The sequence below is a fragment of the Zootoca vivipara genome, chromosome 15 (genome assembly GCF_965207765.1).
Source record: "Zootoca vivipara chromosome 15, rZooViv2.hap1.1, whole genome shotgun sequence".
NCBI classification, from domain to species: domain Eukaryota; kingdom Metazoa; phylum Chordata; class Lepidosauria; order Squamata; family Lacertidae; genus Zootoca; species Zootoca vivipara.
Window position 1 is genome coordinate 16,931,862 of NC_142598.1, and position 25,554 is coordinate 16,957,415.

General features: G+C 45.7%; 2 protein-coding genes across 2 annotated transcripts; one reads left to right on the top strand and one right to left on the bottom strand.

Moving 5' to 3' along the window:
* Nucleotides 1–1,270, bottom strand: LOC148683396 (taste receptor type 2 member 8-like). Its single transcript, XM_088658768.1, has one exon. It carries the CDS (start codon nucleotides 981–983, stop codon nucleotides 57–59), a length of 927 nt encoding a protein of 308 aa, XP_088514894.1. The 5' UTR covers nucleotides 984–1,270; the 3' UTR covers nucleotides 1–56.
* Nucleotides 1,271–11,927: 10,657 nt separating this feature from the next.
* LOC148683397 (uncharacterized) lies at nucleotides 11,928–16,982 on the top strand. The gene has a single exon (XM_088658570.1). The coding sequence runs from the start codon at nucleotides 12,476–12,478 to the stop codon at nucleotides 13,430–13,432; it is 957 nt and encodes a 318-aa protein (XP_088514696.1). The 5' UTR covers nucleotides 11,928–12,475; the 3' UTR covers nucleotides 13,433–16,982.
* The last annotated feature ends 8,572 nt before the right edge of the window (nucleotides 16,983–25,554 follow it).

Here is a 25,554-nt window from a genome sequence, read left to right on the forward strand (position 1 = left end):
TATCATTCTTTAAACAGAGGAGGCAGAATTGGTAGCCTTTAAGATAGTGGCTTCATTCAGCATTTTAGTTGATGTAGCATCTTGACTGATTCCTGTTTCAGTTTGGGATTAATGAAGATCAGGATAATGGCATGGCCAGAGGAATATGCAGCAACCACATTAATAAACAAAAAATCCATCCCAATGACTTTTATCCCCATCCAAATGAAGAACCTTGCCAATATCTCCACAAAAAAGCTAGATACGTAGAGAATGGAGAAAGAAGCCAGAGCTTTGAGGGCATTCAGGTGAACTTCTGTGCTGACATCCCTCGCACTGTTTCGTAAATGATTTTTGTGCCTCCACAGAGAAGTTAGCAATAAAATGGATGAGGAGAAAAATATAATGCAGGGAAAGAACTCTGGAACAACATATAGAAGCATGGAATACTTACAAAAGTCAGTAGTCTTAATTCCTGAGTTAGTGTTATTGCTTAGAAGTGATCCATATGAACTGCATTCAGACATGAATCTACTAACAATTATTGCCTCAATGGTGGTGATGATTGTAGAGAAGACCACTGTCCCCAGAAGCAGCCAAGGCATCATCCCAGGGAATCTCCGCTTCATTTGGAGGAAGAGAGGGTGGGAGAAGTTGACAATCTTTACACAGTACAAGACACTGAGCCAAGCGGCAAACCAAAGGTTAGCAGTATTAACAAATATCCAGGAGGCACTATATGCAATATATACGTTCCTCATCTGAAAAGTATCTGTGAAAAAGAGGTGAAGAATTGCAGACTGTATTCCAATTGCATGAAATGCAAATCTGAACAAGCCAAGACAACTTAGGATCATGTCGGCTGGGGATAGTTTTCTTCTCCTAAACCAGTCAATGAAGTTAATGATAGCAATAAATCCATTTCCCACCATTCCAGTGAGGGTCACAGTAACCAGAAAAACTATGCAGAACCATGCAAATAAGGTAGACATCTTTCTGAGCATGAAATAAGTGTTTTCCCAGCGTAATGTTAAATATTAGCAGAGTCTGCTGCTTATGCTGCCTTGTATATGAGCAGTGGAGAGCAGAATACTTCTGCCTTCTTTCGAGACCAGAACAATTTGCAGGGAGAGGAGCAAGCTATTTTCTGTTGTTGATTTTGCTCAGATGCAAATCACACCTGGAAAGATTCTCTTCCTAAATCATGATATAGATTTTCTGCTGTCATATTTGCAAATTCGATGATGGTGCTAAATATCCTCTTTGCATCGGGCTTAAGAAGCAATGATAGATTATTCTTTTACCATTTCTATATTTTGATTAATGTTTGTTCACTAGTATTTTTATTTTTAATCCATCTGTAAACAGAGATGTTTAACAAATGATTTAATAAAATTCACTTTTTTTGTGAGGGACGTTGTTCCAATTGGTAAGAGAGATAAAGCAGGGTGTTTAATTATGAGGCCAGTAGGTGAAATATTTAGAGTTACATTTCCTTTAAAAGGTGGAAACTAGAGGAATTAAAAACAAGGAAGCTGTGCAATAGTATGTGCACCAATATGGACTTTTTCTGTGGTTTATTTCTGTAGATCATGACGTCAATAAAGTGAGATGGTGATGACAGCAACATTTGATAGAAAACTTGGAATGAGTCTGACCAAACACCAGCTGGATCCACTTTGAAGACCTATTCTGTGGCAGTGCAGGCAAGAAAAAGCTTTTTTCTCTGCCTCCATTGCGTCAGGAACGAGGAGTCATCTCTGAAGGACACTGGACTCATCCACCACTGATTTATAACAGCTGGCCTTGACACCAGACTTTTGGGTGGGGTGGAGAGGTTAAAGGAGAAAAATAAAATGCTTTGATGTGAATGATATTTGGACTAGGGGGAGTTGAGGGTTTAGTTATTTTGTTTATTTGTAAAGCAGGGAATCCGAGTATCGCTTTGTTTATTATTAGAGTTTTTTATATAAATGATATTATATGAAATCCTAATGTATTATATTATTCCCCCTACTTTCCTCTCTTTTGTAATATGTACAGTCATACCTCTGTTTAAGTACACTTCGGTTTGAGTACTTTCAGTTTAAGTACTCCGCGGACCCGTTTGGAACGGATTAATCCACTTTCCATTACTTTCAATGGGAAAGTTCACTTCAGGTTAAGTACGCTTCAGGTTGAGTATGGACTTCCAGAACCAATTACACTCATACTTCGGGTTAAGTACGCTTCAGGTTGAGTACTCCGCAGACCCGTCTGGAACAGATTAATCCACTTTCCATTACTTTTTTTTTTAAATAGATATTTATTGATTTTCACAGTAAAAAAGGGATTACAGAAAATTGAAAGGGGTGGGGGAGATATGAATACAAAAAAGCAAAAATTCAAGAATCAAGAAAACAAAAAGAAAACCACAAAGTAGAAAAAGTAAAAAACTGTATCACTTATCTTTATCACAGTGTATATTCTCAAGCACGCTTCCAATTTAGCAAATTCTACCTCTAAATATTCACTTTTAATACTAAATTTCTTATTTTCTATTCTAGAATAACCTCTTTTACCTAATCCACAGATTATTTACCACTTGATTTCTATTCTTAAAATATTACTTTAGCATAATTTTTTAAATATAATTTAAAATCTTTCCACTCTTCTTCAATTGCTTGTTCTCCCTGGTTGCGGATTCGTCCGGTCATCTCTGCCAGTTCCATGAATTCCATCATCTTCATCTGCCATTCATCAATCGTTGGTAACGTTTGCTGCTTCCAGTATTTAGCAATCAAAAGTCTCGCTGCTGCGGTGGCATACATAAAGAACGATACTTTTCTCTTAGGAATTTCCTTCCCTACAATGCCCACTAGGAATGCCTCTGGTTTCTTCACAAATGTGCCTTTTAGCACTTTCTTAAGTTCGTTATAAATCTTATTCCAGAAGTCATTCACCAGTGGACATGTCCACCACATGTGATAAAATGAGCCTATTTCTTTCTTGCATTTCCAACATTTATTATCATTGTTGTGGTAAATCTTTTCATTATATTCTCCTTTAATAAGCTACACGCAGTAAACTTAATATTTTCCTTCCACAACTTCTCCCAATCCTCTATCATAATATTATGTCCCACATCCTTTGCCCACAAAATCATAGCATTTTTAGTTTGTTCATCTTTTGTATGCCATTCTAGCAGCAATTTATACATTCTCGAAAGTATTTTCGTCTTAGGTTCTAACAATTCTGTTTCCACCTTTGACCTCTCAATTTGAAAACCAATTTCTCTATCCATTTTAAACGCTTCATTTATCTGATGGTATTGGAGCCAATCATCCAGTTTACCTTTCAACTCCTCGTATGTTTTTAATTTAAATTGGTCTCCATCTTGAATCAATAAATCTCTATATTTCAACCAACCGGTCTCCATATTTAATCTTTTACGAACCTTGGCCTCCAAAGGCGAGAGCCAATTTGGCGTTTTTCTTTCTAATAAATCTTTATATCTGGACAAAACCTTGAACAATGAATTTCTAACAATGTGTCTTTTAAAGCTTCCATGGGCTTTAACCTTATCATACCACACGTATGCATGCCAACCATGAACATTATCATAAGTCCAAAATATCAGCGTTTTCCAATGTAAACCACTCTTTCAACCAGCAAAAGGCAGCTGCTTCATAATAGATTTTAAAATCAGGTAGAGAGAAGCCTCCTCTTTGTTTATCATCAGTCAATATCTTATATTTAATTCTTGGCTTCTTCCCTTGCCATATAAATTTTGATAGCACCTTTTGCCATTCTTTAAAACAACTCAACTTTTCGATTATTGGTAATGGTTGAAATAAAAACAGCATCTTTGGCAATACATTCATCTTAATCGTTGCTATACGGCCCAACAAAGACAATTTCAGGTTGGTCCATATTTCTAAATCCTTCTTAACTTCATTCCATAATTTCACATAATTGTCCTTAAACAAATTTAAATTTTTTGCAGTCATATACACACCAAGGTATTTCACTTTTTAAACAAAAGATAAACCAGTTGTTTCTTGCAATTTCTCTCTCTCTTCCTTATTCAAATTTTTATCTAATACTTTAGTTTTTTATTTATTCAGTTTGAAACCTGCTACCCTTCCAAACTCTTGAATAACTTCCAGAGCCCTCTGTACACTGGACTCTGGATCTTGTAAAGTTAACACCAAATCATCAGCAAAGGCTTTAAGTTTATATTGTCTCTTCCCTACAGTTACACCTTTTATTTCATCATCTTTTCTAATCCTGTCAAGCAAGACTTCCAGGACCGATATAAAAAGCAAAGGAGAGAGAGGGCACCCTTGTCTTGTACCTTTCTCAATTCTAATCTCATCTGACACCATATTATTCACGATTATCTTGGCTTTTCGGTCTGAATAGATTGCTTTTACTCCATTCAAAAATCCACTGCCCATTCCCATTTTTTCTAAATTTCTTTTTAAAAATAGCCAAGAAATATTATCAAACGCCTTTTCCGCATCTATAAACATAAAGATGGCTTTTTTTGTTTATCTTCTGCTCCAGCATTTCCAGAATGTCGACTATATCCCTAATATTGTCTTTCAAATGCCTCCCCGGAAGGAAGCCGGCTTGATCTTGATGAATAAAATCTTTCAAAACCCTTTTCAATCTGGAGGCTAAAATATTTGCAAAAATTTTATAATCCACATTAAGTAATGATATTGGGCGATAGTTCTTAACTTGCGTTCTATCCGTATCCGGTTTTGGTATCAGAGTGATATAAGCCTCTTTCCAAGATTCGGGGGCCTCTCCTCCATTCAAAATTTCATTGCATAAATCTTTCAAAGGTTGTACTAACCAGTCTTTCATTGTCTTATAATATGCATCTGTCAAGCCATCCGGTCCTGGGGTCTTGCCCGACTGCATTTGTTGTATAGCATATTCCACTTCTTGCGTTGATATCTGTTGGGAAAGTAGAGATTTATTCTCTTCTGGGATTCTATGTAACCCAAATTTGTCCAAAAATTGCTCCACTTCCTCTTTATTTTGATTTTTTTGTTTGTACAATTGTTTAAAATATTTCTGAAAAGATTTTTGTATCTCTGTTGGGTGTTCCAGATGCTTTCCATCTTCCACTAAACTTACAATAGTGTTCAATTTCTGCCTCTTCTTCAATTGCCATGCCAGTAACTTTCCACATTTATTTGCTGACTCAAAGGATTTCTGTTTCATCCATTTAATTTTGGATTCGATTTCTTGATTCATCAGTTTAGAAAATTGAACTTGCAATGCCTTAATATCTTTCTGGACCTGTTGATTTTTAGGGTTTTCCCTCAATTTCTTTTCTTTTTCTTTCATTTGATTTAAAATCTTTTCTTTATTCGCATTAGATTCTTTTTTCTTTATTACATTCTGTTGAATTAGAAATCCTCTCATCACTGCTTTACTGGCATCCCAACCACTTTCCATTACTTTCAATGGGAAAGTTCACTTCAGGTTAAGTACAGACTTAACCTGAACCAATTGTGTACTTAAACCGAGGTACCACTGTATTTGTGTGTGTGTGTGTGTGTGTGTGTGTGTGTGTGTATTGCTGTAAGTCACTTGGAGACCTTTGGATGAGAAGTGACTAATGTCTAATAAATGAATGAAATGAATTAATGCTTCGAGTGGTCAGGGGCCTTTTAACCTCTTGCCCACCTGTGGAGAATTTAGACTAAATTATGGCACACGGTGAACAATCTGTTCTGACTTGGACGCTATTGTTGAAATTATTTTTAATGTTACATTAAGTGCCATATTTTACTTGCATTGTATTCAAGAATGTAGGCAGTATTTTCCCAGATGGCTGGTGTTTGTCCACTTAAGGCTGTGGCACCCTACCTTGGTTTATGTCTGGATCACAAGTTAAATCAGAAGGCAGTGGTGAGAGAAGTTATATGCATTTGCTGGCATTCATATATACAGATGGAGCTGCTTGCATCACACAGACACACATAGAATGGCATGTGGTGCTTGGTCATTGAGTGCTGGCTGGTATGCGGCAAGAGGAAGAGGGAGAAATAATATTTGGATTTTATTTTTAGTTGGAAAGCAACTATTTAGTACAAGAGGTTTAAAGGCTCACACTGGGACCAGAGTGAGACAGAAACCAATGTCTCTTTTGTAATGTAAACATTTAAAACTAAGTCTTACAAGTACTGCAAAGCCTTTTTATTACTTGTGTTAAAGAAATTTTATTTCTGTACAAGAGTCAGATCAAAGATCTTCTGCTGGCACTATAACTAACAGCAATAGGTGATACAGATCCACCGGGTGTACCTTGGGCCTCTGCTTGTCCAGTGCTAATGGATACTTTCCAATATGACAGGATCATTGGACTTGTGAGATCTATTACACGTGTGCTAGACCCTTGCCCTTTGTGACTCATCGAAAGGGCCAGCAGGGGACTGGCTGAGTGGGTGAAGGGAGTGGTCAGTGCTTCCTCCCCCTCTACCCCAATAGAGTTTATTAAAGCCTAAAATAAAAGATAAAAGAAAGTAAGATAAATAAATACAAATACAAAGGAAGAAAAAGAATAAAGCAGAAAGACAAGGAAGGGAGGGTTTCAGAATAATAGAATCATAGAAGGGACTCTGGGTAAATCTACACTTGTAGTTTATAAAGTTGAAATGTGTTATTAAAATGTGACACCAGAGTGCAAACCACTGACAAAGGGATATTGCCATTGAACATTATAGAACGTTCAATTTAATAACGGTGAGGAGGAGGAGGAGGAGAAGAAGAAAGAAGAAGAAGAAGAAGGAGAAGGAGAAGGAGAAGGAGAATAAGAGGAGGAGGAGGAGTTTGGATTTGATATCCCGCTTTATCACTAATCGAAGGAGTCTCAAAGCAGCTAACATTCTCCTTTCCCTTCCTCCCCCACAACAAACACTCTGTGAGGTGAGTGGGGCTGAGAGATTTCAGAGAAGTGTGATTAGCCCAAGGTCACCTAGCAGCTGCATGTGGAGGAGCGGAGACACAAACCCGGTTCCCCAGATTATGAGTCTACCGCTCTTAACCACTACACCACACTGGCTCTCAATGTAGATCAATGTAGATCCAGCGTCTGTCAGCTATAGTTTAAAAATTATTGAAAACATTTGCTCCAAGGTAACACCCAACTATTCTACTTTATATAAACCAGTATTTTCTTCACTCCCCAAGCCCAGATGTGGAAAGTTCAGTTCAGTTTTTTTACAGCAAAAGCCAGCAATACAAAGTACCATAATTCCAAACAAAAAACCAGCAATAACATCACCAGAAGCAGAACAGTTACATGAAAGGAATTCGCAATGTATTATTCAATAGAAGAGATTTACGTTCTTAATAGCTAAAGCGCAGAATTTGGCCACATCATATGATATTGGACTTGAGGAATCTTCTAGAAGAAATTTTCGTAAGATTTCGGAGGAGAGTTCCTTCCAAATACTATTGTAAGGGTATAAATTTTGATAAAAGGGGTAAAATAAGTCGAGCTCGTTCTTCACTATAAAATTCACAGAATAAAAGGATGTGAGTGACAGATTCTACCTTATTGGACATGCAAGGGCAAAGGCGCTCATGAATTCGTACCCGCATTGCCTCAAAACGGGCTCTAGAAAAGGCCCATCTATAGGCTTCGTTAGTGATGTTAGATAAGTATGGGGCAGCTGCAAAGTTAGGCCACGAGTTTAGACATCTGTAATTCTCTGGGAGTAAGTCATCTTCTTGCTGTAATTCAACATCGTGAAGTCTCTGAGTAATAATTATTTTCATGCAAAAAGTCCACAAAGCGTTTCCAGTCATTAATATCAATAATGATTTTTCTCTAGTTAAACATGTTAACTTTGCCATCTCAGCCAAATCCAGGAATTTCAGCAGCCATTCCTCCATAGTAGGTGTCGGGGACTAGACTGAGGGAGACGAGACTGAGGAGGAATGGTGGAGACGGCCCCCCTCCTCCTGAACTTCCCAGAGAACAGGAAGGCAGTATTGAATTATAACAGTGGTTTTAGGAAGGTCACAGCGCAGACAGGTGAACAGAAGAGTTGGGAGGTGTTGGGAGAAGAGAAGGGGGAGCCAGAGCAGCCAGCCAGGGCCGTCTTACCCATAGGCGCTAGGGGTGCAGGACACCCAGGCGATGGGCTCTCAGGGGTGCCAGGCCAAGAGTCTGGGGCCGGAGAGTTGAGTCTGGGGAAGAGCCCACCTGTCGGTCAGAGCACCGCGGTGGGCTCTTCTGCTGGGGGAGGCTCTGTGCCATGAGTTTGGGGGCGAGCGAGCCAGCGAGGTTCTGAAGCGGCCGGCCGGTTCCACCCTCCTGCATGCCTGGGCTTGGCGTAGGGCCATGGAGAGGCGTGCCCAGCACACACTGCTTACACCATGAGGCACCTGGCTTCACTCAGTCACCGACGCCTCGGGCTGGTTTATTGTGCTGGTTCTTCTGCTGCTTGCGTTGGTTGCCCATGCCCCAAGGCGCCCGACAGCTCTGGGGAACCTTTCTTTTAAAAAGGTGAACAGTCTCGGGGTTCCCTGCCTAAAAAAAGGTTGACAACTTTGGACAACCTGGGGGGGGGGGCGCCGGGCAGATCTTTGCACCCTAGTGCCCCATATGCTTAAGACAGCCCTACAGCCAACTGACATGTTATCACTGGAGAGCATTTCTGAGCTACCTTCTCCCAGAACACACTGTGCGTCGAAAATTTAAGAACAAAGGACTCAGAGACAGTTAGCCCCTGGTGGCCACCATAAGGGGAAGTGCTTTTTCTAGGAAGGGAGAGGGGTGGAGCTCAGTTGGAGCAACTCTATTTTTAGGAAGGCTGCATTCTTTTGTCATTCTCTGTGAATTATTGAATAAATGGCTTGGTAAGAACTCGTCTCTCTGATTCTGGGCTGCCCCGTGGGAGGGAAATGATTTCCCCGAAGCCTGACAGTAGGTGATGACGAATCTTGCCATCTTTAGGTATATAAACACCTTTATACATTCTAAATAATTTTGTAGGAGTTGAATACCAACGATATGTCATTTTATAAAAATTCTGTTTAAGATCATGATGTAGTTTAATTTTTAACCCTTTAGCCCACATATGTTCCCACTGTTCCATCTCTACAGTGGTAACTCGGGTTACAGACACTTCAGGTTACAGAAATCGTGCGGCAGCGGCACGGCAGCAGTGGGAGGCCCCATTAGCTAAAGTGGTACCTCAGGTTAAGAACAGTTTCAGGTTAAGAACAGACCTCCAGAATGAATTAAGTTCTTAACCCGAGGTACCACTGTATATTTTAACCATTTTTTGCCCATTTAATATACATTCTTTGAGTTGTTCTTCTTGCATTTCAAATTTCAACAAATTTGAACATGTTCATCAATTAGTCTCGTATGGACTGCCGGTGGGGTCCATTCTGTCCATGGGATGGGAAAGGTCGAAAAAGCTAATTAAGGAAAGAATCTCGGATATTGATCGACAAAACAACTTAACCCGACTTTCCTTAATACATAGACAACTGTACGAGCATCGATCAAATTATCTAGCTAATTATTTAAAAACGTTAGAAAACCCGAGATATCGGTGGGCCTTCACTAGGGCTCGTTTCAATGCTCTACCCTCGGCGTTGTTAACTGGTAGATATCTCCAGATTCCGGTAGATCAGAGACTATGTCCTTGTGATAACAAGGAGATTGAATCTATAAGTCATGTCCTCCTCCATTGCACATTGTATCGAGACATGAGGAAGGAGATAATTGATCCCTTGTTAAAAAACTTACCAGGCCGCTCAACAGAAACGCTTACTAGATACCTACTAGCGGATTTTAATCCAGAGTGCACTAAGAATGACCGCTTCCCCAACATAAAGGGGAGGCGCATTTTGCGCAGTCGCGCGCAGCCCCCCTTGGGAACCCTAGGGCAGACCTGGAAGTTTGGAGGCTGGCACTGCCTACCTGAGGCTGGAGGCTGGAGTCACCGCCCACTCCATCAGCCGACCAATCCGGCCGAAGGGGGCGTGCCAGGGGGATTGGCCAGGTAGGATCAGGTAGGCTTACCTGCACACAAAGAAGAGGGGCCATTCCTGGGAAGCAGCCGACGGATTCAGAGCTTTAGAGCTTTGCTTTGAGTTAGAGCTCTGGGGGCCTTTGTTAGCTTCGCTGGACGCCGGTTCAAGGTAAGTTCAGGGCCTTTGTTTAGGCCCATTTTAACATTTTGAAATTTGTTTCCCCCCCCCACCCACCTGAATTTAGGGCCCATCGACCCTGGAGGGAGGAGGGTGGTGGGCATCGTGGGCCCCCTGGCTGGATTCTGGCCCCCCCATGCAATATCGGGCCTACTGGCCTCTGGGGGGTGGCAGGCGCCTTAAGGAGCTCCAGGTGCTTCCCAGGCCCGGCGGGAGGCTTCGGCCTACCTAGGCGGCCTCCCAGTCACGTTGGAATCCATTGTGTTCTGCATGTGCGGGGTTCAAATCCCACCCTCGTCGGCCTTTTAACCCTGCATCGCGGGGGGGGGAGGGCTCTGCCATCGCGGGCGGCATCGCCACCTCCCCCAGGACTGTTTTCCGCCGGCGGGGGCCTCGGAGGCCTCCCGCTGATCCCCTGCGACGCCGGCCCCTGCCGGGCCGCGTGGGGGGGCGCGCCGCCATCTCGGGCGGCCTCCCCACCCCCCTGAAGTTTTTTCAGCGGCGGGGGGCCTAGGAGGCCTCCCGCCGATCCCCTGCGACTCCGGCTGCTGCCGGGTCGCGTGGGGGGGCCGCCATTTCGGGCGGCTTTGCCACCCCCCCTGAAGTTTATTGCAGCGGCGGGGGCCTCGGAGGCCTCCCGCCATTCTCTTGCGACTCCGGCTGCTGCCGGGTCGCGTGGGGGGGCGCCGCCATTCGGGACGGCCTTGCCACCCCCCCTGGAGGCTTTTTGTGGCGGCGGGGGGCCTAGGAGGCCTCCCGCCGATTCCCCGCGACTCCGGCTGCTGCCGGGTCGCGTGGGGGGGCGCCATTCGGGACGGCCTCGCCACCCCCCTGGAGGCTTTTTGTGGCGGCGGGGGGGCCTAGGAGGCCTCCCGCCGATTCCCCACGACTCCGGCTGCTGCCGGGTCGCGGGGGGGCGCCATTTCGGGCGGCTTTGCCACCCCCCCTGAAGTTTCTTGCAGCGGCGGGGCCTCAGAGGCCTCCCGACGATTCCTCGCGACTCCGGCTGCAGCCGGGTCGCGTGGGGGGGTCGCCGCCATTTGGGACGGCCTCGCCACTCCCCCTGGAGGCTTTTTGTGGCGGCGGGGGCCTCTGAGGCCTCCCGCCGATTATTTGCGACTCCGGCTCCTGCCGGGTCGCGTGGGGGGGCGCCGCCATTTTGGGCGGCCTCGCCCCCCCCCTGGAGTTTTTCGGCGGCAGAAGGTGCAGCGGAGGCCTCCCGCCAATTCCTTGCGACTCCGGCTGCTGCCGGGTCGCGTTGGGGGGTGATGCTGCCACCGTGGAGGGCCACGCCCCCCCCCAGAGTCTTCTTTTTGGCGGCGGGGGCTTCGGAAGGCCTCCTGCCTGTTCCTGGGGCCCTGGCATGCAGGGCTGCATGGGGGAGGGGCGCCGCCATTGCGGGCGGCCTAGCACGCAGCAGGGCACCTAAGGGCACCAGGCACCTTGGCAGCGGCCATCTTGGGGGTGGCCGCATGGCGGCGGCCATCTTGGGGGCGCCCGCACGGCAGCAGCTGGTCGAATGGCGTCAACCTGGTGCTGGACACTAGTTCACGCATGCCCGCATGCGCACAGCGGCTTACACGTACGATTAACCCTTGCATTATTTGTCTTTTGCAGCTTTGGTAGCGTTGCTTGTTGCGACTCAGTTCTTGCTTTCTTACCCTGTCTAATCTAGTTTGCTTGGATCAATTTCACTACCCCACTCCAACTGCTAGCTGATTGTGATACCACTCGGTGCTTATAGCCTACATCATGCCCCCCAAGCGCCAAGTCTCCCCACCCGTCACCAGAAGGGGCACCGTGAGGCATGACCCCCGCAAGCCGGTAAAGGCTCAGGCTGCCGCAAAAAGCAAAGGGCGCAAGGCGGGGAAAGTACGTAACAAGCCTCCCAGTGCCCCTAAGGGTAAAAAAGCCGCTGGGGGCAAAAAGGCGGCCGCCAAAACAACCCACAGGGAGAGCCCCTCCCCCTCACGCTCATCACGTGGGGGCAGTAATTCTAGATCAGAGCGTGAGGACAGCCAGGAGCGGACCATCGCCCGGCTCAGAAGGCGCCTCCGTAGATACGAGTCGCGGGGGAGTTCGGTGTCACCCTACCGTAGCAAGGGAAGCTACAGCAGTGGTTCACCTGACCGCCGAGCCCGCAAGGACCGATCGGTTTCGCCGGCCTCATCCCCCAGACGTAGAGGTAGGTCCCCCTGCCGTAGTTCTTTCGATAGGTGGGCGAGTGACAAGAGCCCCGAGTCGCGCAGTTCATGCCACCACGAGTCGCACAGAACATCTCGCCACGGATCACACGGGACATGCCACCACGAGAGTCGCCGGCATGGATGCAGGAGAAGGGGACGCAAGTGCAAGAGGGATTCCTCTGGATCTTCCACATCCTCAGGTAGGTCCAGTTCTTGTGACAGTGGGCATGGGCGGCGCATCAAAGGTTATTGGGTCACAGGCCCACATTCCCCGGGGCTACCGCAATGGGTCTGGCGCCGCCGCAATCGGAGGCACAGGCGTGAACATGGTGCCATCGCCCCATGCGGGGAGGAGGGCATTGACTCCGCTGGTAATATCAGAGAGTCCAACTTTGAGCGTACGGATGACCCCCCCTGGCATACGCCTCAATTGGAAGCTCAGGGAGAAGATCCTCAATGGGGAGTTTGTAGACCTCTTCTCCCTCCTGTCCCCGGCCTCTTCCACTAGTCAGAAATATAAGTCATCTGAGCAGCGGAGAAAGGATGAAAAGGTGACCATTGAGCGTACGTTCCGCAACTGGCTCACGGGATTTACCACTTATGCAGGGATAGTATCAGCAGCTTATCCTGATAGAGCCTGGCACCTGTACAATTACCTGCTCATCATCCTGAACGCGGAAGCCAAGGCAGGGGAGAAGGCGGCGCTCGCCTATGATCATTCTTTCAGGGAGCGAGCAGCCCAGGACCCCACCTTCAGGTGGGACGTCCAGGAAAGCAAGGCGTGGTCAGAGCTTGTCGCCCCATACTTCGAGAAACAGCCAGGGTACGATAGGCAGCAGAAGCAGGTTGCTAAGGCTACAAAGAGAACCTGCTGGGAATTTAACAATGGGGCCTGCTTCAGGGAAAAATGCCGTTATGCCCATGAATGTGAGCGCTGTGCTGGTACCCACCCTATCAGTAAATGCTACAAAGGGAAGCGGCCTTTTCGTGGCCCGCGTGGCCCGGGTTCAGGCGCATCCCAGGCAAGACATGGGGCTGGAGCATCATCCGGTTCCTCTGGGTCTCAGCCTGCAAGGGACTCTTCCCGCAAATAACCATATCTTTTCCCTAGCCCCCTCCCCTATCTCTCTTCCAGCCATGCTGCCATTCCTGCGTGAATACCCCAACAGAGAGGCAGCAGAATACATTGAGGAGGGCTTTAGAGATGGCTTTAGAATACCTGTGCAAGGCACACCTTCATGCTCAGTTGCACCCAATCAGAAATCAGTACGTGAGATGCCACACATCGCGGAAAGGAAAATTGGCAAGGAACGCCAGCTGGGCCGTGTGGCAGGCCCATTCACCGAGCCTCCATTTCCTAACCTTATAGTATCACCTCTGGGCATCGTCCCCAAGAAGGTCCCTGGTGAGTTCCGCTTGATACATAATCTATCCTACCCGAAAGGAGGCTCGGTGAATGATGCCATTCCACGTGAGCAATGTTCCGTGCATTACGCGTCCCTCGACCATGCTATCAAGCTGGTGAGGGAATGCGGCCCAGGTGCACTCATGGCAAAATGTGACATTGAATCGGCTTTCCGACTGCTTCCAGTGCACCCACATGATTTCAGGTTCCTAGGTTTCAAATTCCAGGACATGTGGTACTTTGACAAAGCCATGCCCATGGGATGCTCCATAGCGTGTGCCGCCTTTGAAACATTCAGCACATTCGTGGAATGGGCCATGAAACAGAGGTCAGGTTCCCATTGCATCTCGCATTATTTGGATGACTACTTTATTGTCCGCCCTGCAGGGTCTGACGCATGCGCCAGAGCATTGGCCTGCTTCGAACAGCTGGCAGCCGAGTTCGGCATCCCGCTGGCAGCCGACAAGACGGAGGGCCTGACTACGGTCATATCATATCTGGGCATTGAATTAGACTCCATTAACCAAACTTCCCGACTGCCGCAGGCCAAGCTCCAGACCCTAAGGGAAATGATTAGCGCTATGCTCCTCAAAGAAAAGACAACAGTAAGGGAGGTACAGGTACTGTTAGGGCACCTTAATTTTGCATGCAGGGTCATTGCACCTGGCCGTGCCTTCTGTGCCCGCTTAAATCGCCTCCTGGCAGGCGGCAGGGCCCGGCATCACCACATTAGGCTCACAAAAGTGATAAAGGAGAATCTAAACACATGGCTGACCTTCCTAAAATGTTATAACGGGGTGTCATTCTGGCAATCTTGGCTGCAGCCAAAGGAGGAGTTCCAGATACATTCGGACGCATCGGGTCGCTGTGGCTTTGGCGTCTACTTCAGGGGCCACTGGTGTGCACAACCATGGCCAGCATCGTGGCATGCAGCAGGTATCACACGTGATTTAACATTTCTTGAGTTCTTTCCAATTCTGGTAGCTCTGCGCATATGGGGGTCCCACCTCAAGGACACCAGGGTCTGCTTCTGGTCAGACAACCAGGCTGTGGTCCGGATCATTGCAAAGCAGTCCGCGAAGTCAGACAGGGTGATTCGTATACTACATCTCTTCGTGCTGGAATGCCTCAGAGGTAACATCTCCTTTTCAGCCAGGTTTATTCCAGGCCTTAATAATGAGATTGCGGATGCTTTGTCTCGTTTTCAGATGGAGCGCTTCCGAGAACTAGCGCCCGAGGCCGATCAGCTCCCAGAGACTTTTCCGGGGGAGCTGTGGAAGGTTGGAGAGCCGAAGTGATGTCAGGGATACTGAGTGCCCTTGCTCCATCAACGCTGCAGTCCTATACCAGAGCCTGGTCACAGTTTGAGCAGTTCAGAGCTAAGTGTGATCCGCGGCTCAGTCACGCGCCCAGGGAGTCTGAGGTTTTGAAATATTTAGTGCACCTCAAGAGGGGAGGCATGGCCATCAAAACAATTCGGATCCACAAGGCTGCAATCTCCTATTTCTGTAACTGCTCGCAGCACCCAGATCCATGCGACACTTTCCGAGTTAGGAAACTGATAGCAGGATGGCACCGCACACACCCTCCCAGTCCTGATAGGAGAAGGCCAATCACCTTAGAGACCCTCAGTCAGATCTGGGATGTGCTCCCTCGTATATGCTGGTCCAAGCACGAGGTTAGGCTTTTTAGGGCAGCCTTCTCTCTGGCATATTTCGGTGCCCTTAGGCTGGGGGAATGCGTCTGCGACAAAAAATCATCCCAACTCAGGGGGCTGACCTTGAAGGACGTCAGCCTAGATGGCCACAGGGTGCTTGTTAGAATAAGGGCCTCTAAAACTGACCAGCTGGGAAAAGGTGCCACCCTTACCCTGACACGCTCCACAGAAGGTGGGCCCTGTCCGGTATCGGACATACAGAAATATATCAGGGTGCGCCCGCACGGGCCAGGCCCCCTGCTAATACACTCCACAGGCCGCCCCCTGACACGCACGCAGTTCACCGCGGTCCTGCGGAAGGCCATCCAGGCCTGCGGGGGCGACCCTGCCCACTACTCCGGTCATTCCTTCCGCATAGGGGCAGCCACTACAGCGGCGGCAAGTGGGTTTCCCCCGGAGAGCATAAAGGCATTGGGCCGCTGGCGCTCAGCAGCATTTAAGGGGTATATCCGGTAAAGGCAACGGGTTCTGACAGCTTCTGTATGATGATTTATTTCAGGTACACACCCCAAGCGCATCTGGATCTTCGGCCATAGCATTGTATACTGGGCAGCGGTCCGTGCCTCCTCGGTTCTAGCCGATGAACACCTGGGCCTTCAACCGAAGATCAGCCTCACTTGGTTTGGTCACCGCGGAATGTGCTGGGATGCGCTCATGCCCTGGCTGCGTCACAAACTCACACTCCGCCAACCACCAGACGCGCTGGTCATCCACCTTGGCGAGAATGACCTGGTTGCGCGCAAGAGCATCGTCTTGATAAAAGCGGCAATTTCAGACCTGGAATGCCTTCAGGCAGCGTACCCTAGCGTTACCATATTCTGGTCAGAACTCCTCCCACGCCTATAATGGCGCAATAACACCGCCCATGTCAGACTTAACTACGCTGTTGAAAAAATCAATAGGGCACTGCGCACAGCACTCACGCGCATTGGAGGTCAAGTTGTGAAGCATCCCAGCATCAAAATTTACAGGAAGGAACTATTCAGGCATGACGGTGTTCACCTCACAGCCACAGGTTGCGACCTCTGGCTGAGCGACATAAGACACAGCCTCCTGGAATGGCTGGCGGTTTCTGGGGCGGTTCAGGTGTAGGTAGTCTTGGCGGCGAGACCCCAATTTGTGGTCTCGGGTGGCGGATGCAGGCCTTGGGCGGAATCCTTTAGTCATTTACACAAAGGGGAGGGGCGTGGGGGCGGTGACCCCCCGCCCTATTGCGGCGGCGATAACAGGGTTCCCGTAATCGGGCATCAAGGGGGGGGCATTTGGCGATGCCACTTGGCTGGTTATTGCCCTCCCCCTCCAGCGGCGGCGATCCGGGGGGCGGGCTATCTGCTTGAACATATGTTCTCCAGAGTTAGCCCAACCCCCACTCATGCTGGACAACCCTGAAGATCACCCCACCCCCTGCGGGGGGCTGGGAGGGATATACGCCCAATGCCTGCGCCAAGGTCTTCCTACATCTGAATTTTAATAAAGTTGTGGCCAATTTTTAATCCCATAAATACGTAGTCCTGTGTCATTATTCCACTCGGGGCTGCCCTGGGGGGCTGGGGGGACTCTGCCTGACTGCGCAATGTAGCTAAATTCTGTTACTACGCGTCAAGACTAAGACACGCCGTGACATCAACCAATAACAATGATAAAGCTGCCTATTAATTCGCAGCGAATAATAGTTAAAGGGAACTATCCCTCATTAAATTTTAACCCAAATTTAACTTAAAATAGGATTATGAAACAGTATGGTTCAAAGATGATATTCAAGATCTATTTTATGTATTATTGGTTTTCTTTTTCTTTTTTGCTGGTCTATGACCGTAATAAAGATATTATTATTATATTATTAACATGTTCATCTGTACACAGTTGTATTTCAAAATCTTTCTTTGTTCTATACCAGACGTTTTTTAAATCCAACTTATATCTCTCTACTAGATGCGAAAACCACTCAAATCTACAACCTTCTGCTGTTAACTGTTCCCTGGTTTCAATTTTTGATTGATTGAATTTGTATACTGCTCTATACCCACAGGTCTCAGGACAGTCACAATACAAAATCACAATATAAAACCACAAAATACATAAGTTTGTAATCTCCTGGATGCAACTGTAATAACTTGATAGGTCAACCATTTATCTTTGCCTGCCACTTCATTTCTATAGAGAGCTTCCTGTGGTGAAATCCATTAAGGTGTCTTTGGGCATTGTACCACAAAGAAACATGCCATCTGAACCTTAAATTATACCCTTCTAATTCCAAAAGTCTCTTGTTTCTAAATGTCACCCACTCCTTCAACCACACTAAATAACAAGCTGCTAAATACAATTTCAAATCAGTTGTCCCCATTCCTTTGCATTTTGCAATACTATAAATTTAACTCATGGTTCCGCCACCCATGCCATAAAAGCTTGGATAATTATTTTTGTGATTGTTCAAATAGTAAATCTGTAGCCAAAGTAGGTATTGTTTGAAACCAGAATATCGTTCTAGGCTAAGCATTCATCTTTATCACTGAGACTCTACCCAGCAATGACAATTTTAGCTCCTCCCATCTTGACATATCCTTTTTCATTCTAGTCCATGTCTTAACATACTGTAATTGTTTGGAAACATCATAGAATCCATAGCTGTTATAGTAAAATTCAAATATTTTACTTTTTTCATATTGAAACCCTGTTTTTTTCATCAAAACCTTTAGATCTTTTGTAGTCATATTCTTTGTTAACATTTGTGTTTTCTGGTAGTTAACCTTAAAGACTGGTAACATACCAAAATCATTGAGTTTATCCATAAGAGTATCTATTCCTGTAGTGGGTTTTCCAGAACTAGCATCAAATCACCCGCAAAGGGCTATAATTTATGTTTCTTTAAAAAACTTTCCCCATTTGATACAGTTATCACCAAAATTCATTTCTTGCAAATCTCTAAACAAAACCATTCCGTTCACACTGTCAAAGGCTTTTTCTGCATCCAAAAAGATTAACACAGTTGGCTTCTCATTGCACCAATCTAGGTACCCCCACATATTTAACACATTTCTAATATTATCTCTTAACTGTCTTTTAGGCAGAAATCCACATTAGTCATGATGGACAAAATCCTGTAAAATCTTCTTTAGTCTTTTTGATTTAGTAAGTTTGTGTATTTGTGAGGAAAGTTGTTCTAATTATTTGGATAATTACAAGATGCCGCTGATGCTGCCCTTTATTTATATGACCAGTGTACAACACAATACTACCTTCTAGCCAGAACAAAAAAACTTGTCAAGAGAGGAGCAAGCTTTGTTCAATTGTTTATTGCATTCAGATGCAAATCACACCTGGAAAGATTGTATAATTAAATTGATATCATAAGATATACAAAGATATTTAAGATTTACAAGATATACACATATATGAAAGATGTACAAGGAATACACCAATTCAAACCATCCAAATAATTAAAAAAAGAAAAGGGATTGAAACATTATTAAACAACAGAAATGTTAAATCAGGCACGGGACCACCTCGTTTTGCTATTCCCTTTATTTTATTGTTATGGGCCGCCCCAATCTTTGCTGAGCTGTAGCCTGTGTTTTCTTGGGGGTGGGGGAAGGGCACAGGGAAGTCTGCAATGTCTTAGAACAGGGGTGGCCAACTCCCAAGAGACTGTGATCTACTTTCAGAATTAAAATCTGGCGGTGATCTGCCCCCATTTTTTTGGGTTCGGCTCAAAGTTGTTGAGCTTTTTTTTAGGGAGAAGGAAAGGGGGGTGACCAGATTTGGTAACCTTTTTGGGGGGAGCACTGCCCAAATACTTTTCTTACGGGGGACAACAGAAACTTTTAGAGCTTTCTTGGGAGAGAGTTGCATAAAAGCACTCACAAAACTGTACACCGCACAAACTCCTTTACCCACTCCATTAACCTACCTATCAAGATTTCTTAAAAAAATACATGCCTTCATCCATTGTTAGTGTGAAACCTGCATCACCATTTTGGTAACCAACTGTTCGATATCAGGCGAGTACTGTGTCAGGGCCAGCTGCAGGAAATCCTTAAGGTGCTCATCTGTCATGTTTGAACGTTGCTCTCTCTCTCTCTCTCTCTCTCTCTCTCTCTCTCTCTCTCTCTCTCTCTCTCTCTCTCTCTCTTTCTCCCCCACCCCCTCAGCTAGGGGAACCCACCCACCTCTCTCTTTCTCCCCCACCCCCTCAGCTAGGGGAACCCACCCACCTCTCTCTCTCTCTCGCTAGCTGGCTCCCAGTGGCTCATAGGGACAGGGGGGAAATCCCTCTGTGAGTCGCGGCTCCCACTTTCCTCCCATGCACGCAAACTCTCACACACCCCTCCCTTTCTGCCGACATGAGGGAGGAGGAGCCGGGGAGCTCTAGGCAGGCAAGAGGGACAGGGAGCAATCCAGCCATTCTGTGCAACGCACTAACGCAGTCACACACATACTGGTAAGCTCAGTATCGGGAAGAGAGAAGGAGCTCTCCCTGCAATTGCTCAGGGTTATTGAGCTTTTTTGTGGGGGAGAGACAAGAGTTCTTGAGGGTTTTTTTTAGGGGGAGAGCTCTTTCTTTTCTTTTAGGCTGGCGATCACTAAGGAACCCACAATCTACCCGCGATCTACCAGAAACGTCCTGGGGATCTACTGGTAGATCCCGATCTACCTGTTGGCCATGCCTGTCTTAGAACTATGGTTTATTCACACACGTTTACACCTGAAGTCTTCAGTAGAGGTGGAATTCATAGCATTAACATCTCATGAGGGGTTTGTCCTTCCCAGCATTGGATCAGAGGCATCCAAAGCAGCACTCACATTTCTCTCTGTAACATCCTGCTCCAGCCAGCCCCTGATCTCTTGTTTCCTCTCTTGTAAGACAACACTCCCTCTTCCTATGGTGACATCATGCACTGATCTTACCCTGGCAACCTCCCTCAGGGCCTGGGTGAGCCTTCTGTCTGGTTGACACCTCCCCTTGAGGGACTAATGTCTGACCATCAGGAGAATTGTTTCTTCAATGTCCCACCATCACCAGGCTTGCCCCATGAGAAAGTTAACGGTAGCTGTTGTTATTCCTTGCTTAGTCCAGGAATCCACGAACACTGACCCTTCTTTGAATGAAGAGATTATGAGGAGTCCCTCCTCCCCCGATTTATAACATTATTTTAAATCTTCATTTTTTAAAAGAAGAATTTCCTTCAAACTACCAACCTAACTTCGAAAGGCATACCCTGCAGAATGGCATACTCTGCAGAATGACACAATGGTTCAAGAGAACAATGGGTGAATGCATCTGGCTGTTAACCAGAAGGCTGGTGGTTCAAACCCACCCAGGGACAGCTGTGGGCTGGATTCCTGCACTGCAACGGGTTGGACTTGATGCCCCTCGGGGTCACTCCCAACTTGACAATTCTATGAATCTAGAATTCTATGTCTGCAAGGGCTTGGCAGTTTTGTGAAGCAGAACTTATTCTAACCTGTGTCCTGCACACCCACAGGCAGACAATATTGTTTTTGCAAAAGAGGAGGCAAAATTGGTAGCCTCTAAGATACTGGCTTCATTCAGCATTTTAGTTGATGTAGCATCTTGACTGATTCCTGTTTCAGTTTGGGATTAATGAAGATCAGGATAATGGCATGACCAGAGGAATATGCAGCATTAACATCAATAAACCAAATATGCATCCCAATGCCTAGCATATCCATCCAAGAGAAGTATGATGACAGTATTTCCACAAAAACACTCGATACATAGAGAATGGAGAAAGAAGCCAGAGCTTTGATGGCATTCAGGTGAACTTCTGTGCTGGCATCCCTTGCACTGTTTTGTAAAAGTTTTTTGTGCCTCCATAGAGACGTTAGTAGTAAAATGGATGAGGAGAAAAATATCATGAAGGCAAAGAACTCTGGAACAACATATAGAAGCATGTAATACTTACAAAAGTCAGTTGTCTTAATTCCTGAGTTAGTGTTATTGGTTAGAAGTGATCCATATGAACTGCATTTAGAAATAATTCTACTTCCTGTTATTGCCACAGTGGTGGTGATTGCAGAGAAGACCACTGTCCCCAGAAGCAGCCAGGGCACCAGCCCAGGGAATCTCCGCTTCATTTGGAGGAAGAGGGGGTTGGAGAAGTTGGCAATCTTTACACAGTACAAAATACTGAGCCAAGTGGCAAACCAAAGGTTAGCATTATTAACAAATAGCCACGAGGCACTGTATGCAATATTTACGTTCCCCATCTGAAAAGTATCTTTGAAAAAGAGGAGAAGAATTGCAGTCTGTATTCCAATTGCATGAAATGCAAATCTGAACAAGCCAAGACAACTCAGGATCATGTCGGCTGAGGATAGTTTTTGGCTTCCATACCAGTCAATGAAGTTAATGATAGCAATAAATCCATTTCCTACCATTCCTATGAGGGTTTCAATAACAAGAAGAATGAAGCCGAACAATTCAAATAAAGTAGTCATCCTTCTGAGCCCGAAGTAAAAGTGTTTCTTCCAGTGTAATATTAGCAGAGTCTGCTGCTTATGATGTCTTTTATATGAGCAGTGGAGAGCAGAATACTTCTGCCTTCTTTCGAGACCAGAACAATTTGCAGGGAGAGGAGCAAGCTATTTTCAGTTGTTGATTTTGCTCAGATGCAAATCACACCTGGAAAGATTCTCTTCCTAAATCTACATCATCTGTTCTGTTGTCATATTTGCAAATTCAACAGTGGTGCTAAATATCCTCTTTGCATCTGGCTTAAGAAACAATGGTAGATGATTCTTTTATGATTTCTATATTTTGATTAGAGTTTGTTCACCAGTATTTAACATCTCAAGACTGTCCTTCCCAACATTGGATTCAGAGGCATCCAAAGCACCACCCACATGTCTCTCTGTAATATCCTGCTCCAACCAGCCAGCATGGCAGTTGCCCTGCAATCCCCACATAGAGTTCTCCCTACTTCCTGATTCTTCCTCCCAGAAACTCCTGCTCTTCAAACCTCTCTTGTAAGACAACACCCCCTCTTCCTGTGGTTCATACCTGCCAAGTTCCTGTCTGAGAAATAAGGGATCGGACCGGAAGTAGCAGACCGGAAGTAGCGCTGCCGCCATTTTGGAACTGGGCGGAGCATGCTCAGAAGTGAGCAGCCAGCCGCCGAGCGAGGCATTTTACCGGGCAGCGGCTGGCTGCTCGCTCGTGTGGGAGGGAGAGCAGCTGCTTCCTTTGAAATCCGGGGAAATTACGGGATGTCTAACTATCTGGGATATCAGCAGGAAACGGATTGAAATAAGGGAGTTTCCCGCAAAAAAACGGGAGGGTTGACAGCTATGCTTCTCCACAGCACCGTTGGTTCATAAAGCAGCCACCCCAATGCTGTGTAAATAATGAGGAGAAGGTTAATATGGATATCTGAAATCAAAGCACAGAATGGGGAAGGAACCTCCTTTGGCAGAATAATCGTCATTCGGTTTTGACATAATAATAAATCATTAAGCAAACAGAGTGAATAGAGTATCAAAAAATGCAGAAAAGGGCATACCAAGAAGGAAGTTCTCCTGTGCAAAGCTCGTTACAATGGCTTTTGCAGTCTTGCAAGAGGAACATGTACACCTACAGGCAGGCAGGCAGGCAGGCAGCATTGTTTTTGCAAAAGAAGAAGCCACTTCCATGCAGTCTTCGTAGAATTTGAGATGGTGGCTTCAGATTCTTAGTTGATGTAGCATTTTAGTTGATGTAGCATCTTGATTGATTCCTGTTTCAGTTTGGGATTAATGAAGATCAGGATAACGGCATGGCCAGAGGAATATGCAATAATCACATTTAAGAGAAAAAAATGCTTCCCAATACCTTTCATGCCCTTCGCAAACAAAACTAACGTCGAAATTTCTACAATAAAGCTAGCTACGTAGAGAATGCAGAAAGAAGCCAGAGCTTTGATGGCATTCCGGTGAGCTTCCGTGCCGACATCCTTTGCAGTGGTTTGTAGTAGCTTTTTGTGCCTCCACAGAGAAGTCAGTACGAGGATGGATGAGGACAAAAATATCATGAAGGGAAATAAATTCGGAACAACATATAGAAGGAGAAGATACTTACAGGAGTTGAAAATTTCATTTTCCGAGTCACTATTATTGGTCAGAGGTGATTCAAAAGAATTACATTTAGAAGCATTGGTTTTGGATGTACTTATTCCAGTGGTGATGATTGCAGAGAAGACCACTGTCCCCAGAAGTAGCCAAGGCACCAGCCCAGGGAATCTCAGCTTCATTTGGAGGAATAGAGGGTGAGAGAAGTTAGCGATTTTTACACAGTACAAGACACTGAGCCAAGTGCCAAGCCAAAGATCAGCTGTATTGATAAATGACCATGAGGTGTAATATGCTACTATTTGGTGCTTGAATTGATCAGTCTTCATGAAAAAAAGGGTAGAAATTGCAGCCTGTATCACAACTGCATGAAATGCAAATCTGAACAAGCCAAGGCAGCTCAGGATCATGTCAGCTGGGGAGAGTTTTCTGCTTCTAAACCAGTCAATGAAGTTAACAATAGCAATGAATCCATTTCCCACCATTCCTATGAGGGTTTCAATAACAAGAAGAGCAAAGCCGAAGAATTCAAATAAGGTAGGCATCTTTTTGAGCATGAAATGAAAGTGTCTCCTCCACCGTAATGTGCAATATCTGCACTGTCTTCTCCCACCACCACAATTTTTTTTTATAAGAGCAGTGTAGAGCACAGTACTCCTGCCTTCTCCCTAGAACAGAAAAACTTGTAGAGAGAGGAGGGAGATATTTCATTTGTTGATTTTGTTCAGATGCAAATCGCACCTGGTGGGACTCAAATGCTGAATCTGTAATATCTCTTCTGATATCATATTTGCAAATTCTACAGAGGTGCTAAATATCATCTTTGCATCTGGTTTAACAAACACGGATATGTGATTCTTTTATGATTTGTTTATTTTGATTAATGTTTGTTCACCCCTATCAACTTTTCAAATCCATCCGAAAACATACTTTTCTTATTCTTCAAAGGTTCAATAAGTTGACTTAGTGTCTACTAATTGGTTGAATAATTAAAGCAGGGTGTTATATTTGTATGGGCAATGGAGGAATGTTTACAATTACACTCCCAGGTAAATAGGAATTGGTGGAAGTAAAAATACAGGAAGTGTAGAGAGATTTTACAGAAGTGTAAAGGAGAGGGGAAATCAAAACCTGCCCAATATACTTTGCTGCCTGAGGTCAAAAAGAAAATGCCCCCCCCACCCTGGTAATTGTAATTAAGGGTGCTGGGTTAGACCATGGATAAGGAATATCAGACCCAGGGAGCAAATGTAGCCCTCCCAGTCTCTTTGTTGGGTTTCCAGCCACCCCTATTCAGTCTTCATATGCATGCTCCATGAATTTCCTTAAAACTATTGATGTATTGATATATCTCGGCTACGAGTCTTGAGTAATCTGTTCCCGGCCTTGCAAGTCTCTTCCACCTGGCCTAGCTAGGTGGGCCCACACTGACCACATCTTTGAGAGATGAGCCCCCTAAATAGACTTCTGGGTTGGGACATGGTTCAGCTGGTTTCAGGTTTGTTATTATTGTCCCCATTGCCTAAAATGTTTTTAAATTTTTAAACTGGATTTAACTAATACATATTTAAATTTGGGCGGGGGAGTTGGAGAGGATGTGTGTGGCAAGAGAGGAGCTGGGGAGAAGAAGGGGGACCTAATCACAGTGGTTTGGGATAGGGGGAGGTATGGGGGAGGAAGTGGGGCAGGCTGGGCTAGGGGCACACCGCATAGGCAGTTGGTGTCTGTGATGGATGTCAGCCCCTCTTCCAACCTGGGGAATGCCTTGCCTCGGGTCTGTAGCTGTTGTTCCTAAATTCCAGGTCGGCTAGGAATAAGACCTTGGAGTAAGGTCTTAAGTGTCTCAGGGCTGTAATCACCTCTCCTCATAGGAACCGACATAAACTCTGTGATCAACACCTGAAGCCCACCTTCATGTGCCTCAACAAGAGGTCTGGAGGGTGGGAACACAGGAATGGGCCTTTTCTGCGGTGGCTCCCTTTGTGGAATGCTCTCTTGCAGAAGGCTCTCCTGGTCCCTTCATTACAAAT

Coding starts and splice junctions, on each gene's coding strand:
- LOC148683396 (XM_088658768.1), bottom strand. CDS start 983: ATGCTCAGAAAGATGTCTACCTTATTTGCATGGTTCTGCATAGTTTTT.
- LOC148683397 (XM_088658570.1), top strand. CDS start 12,476: ATGGATGCAGGAGAAGGGGACGCAAGTGCAAGAGGGATTCCTCTGGAT.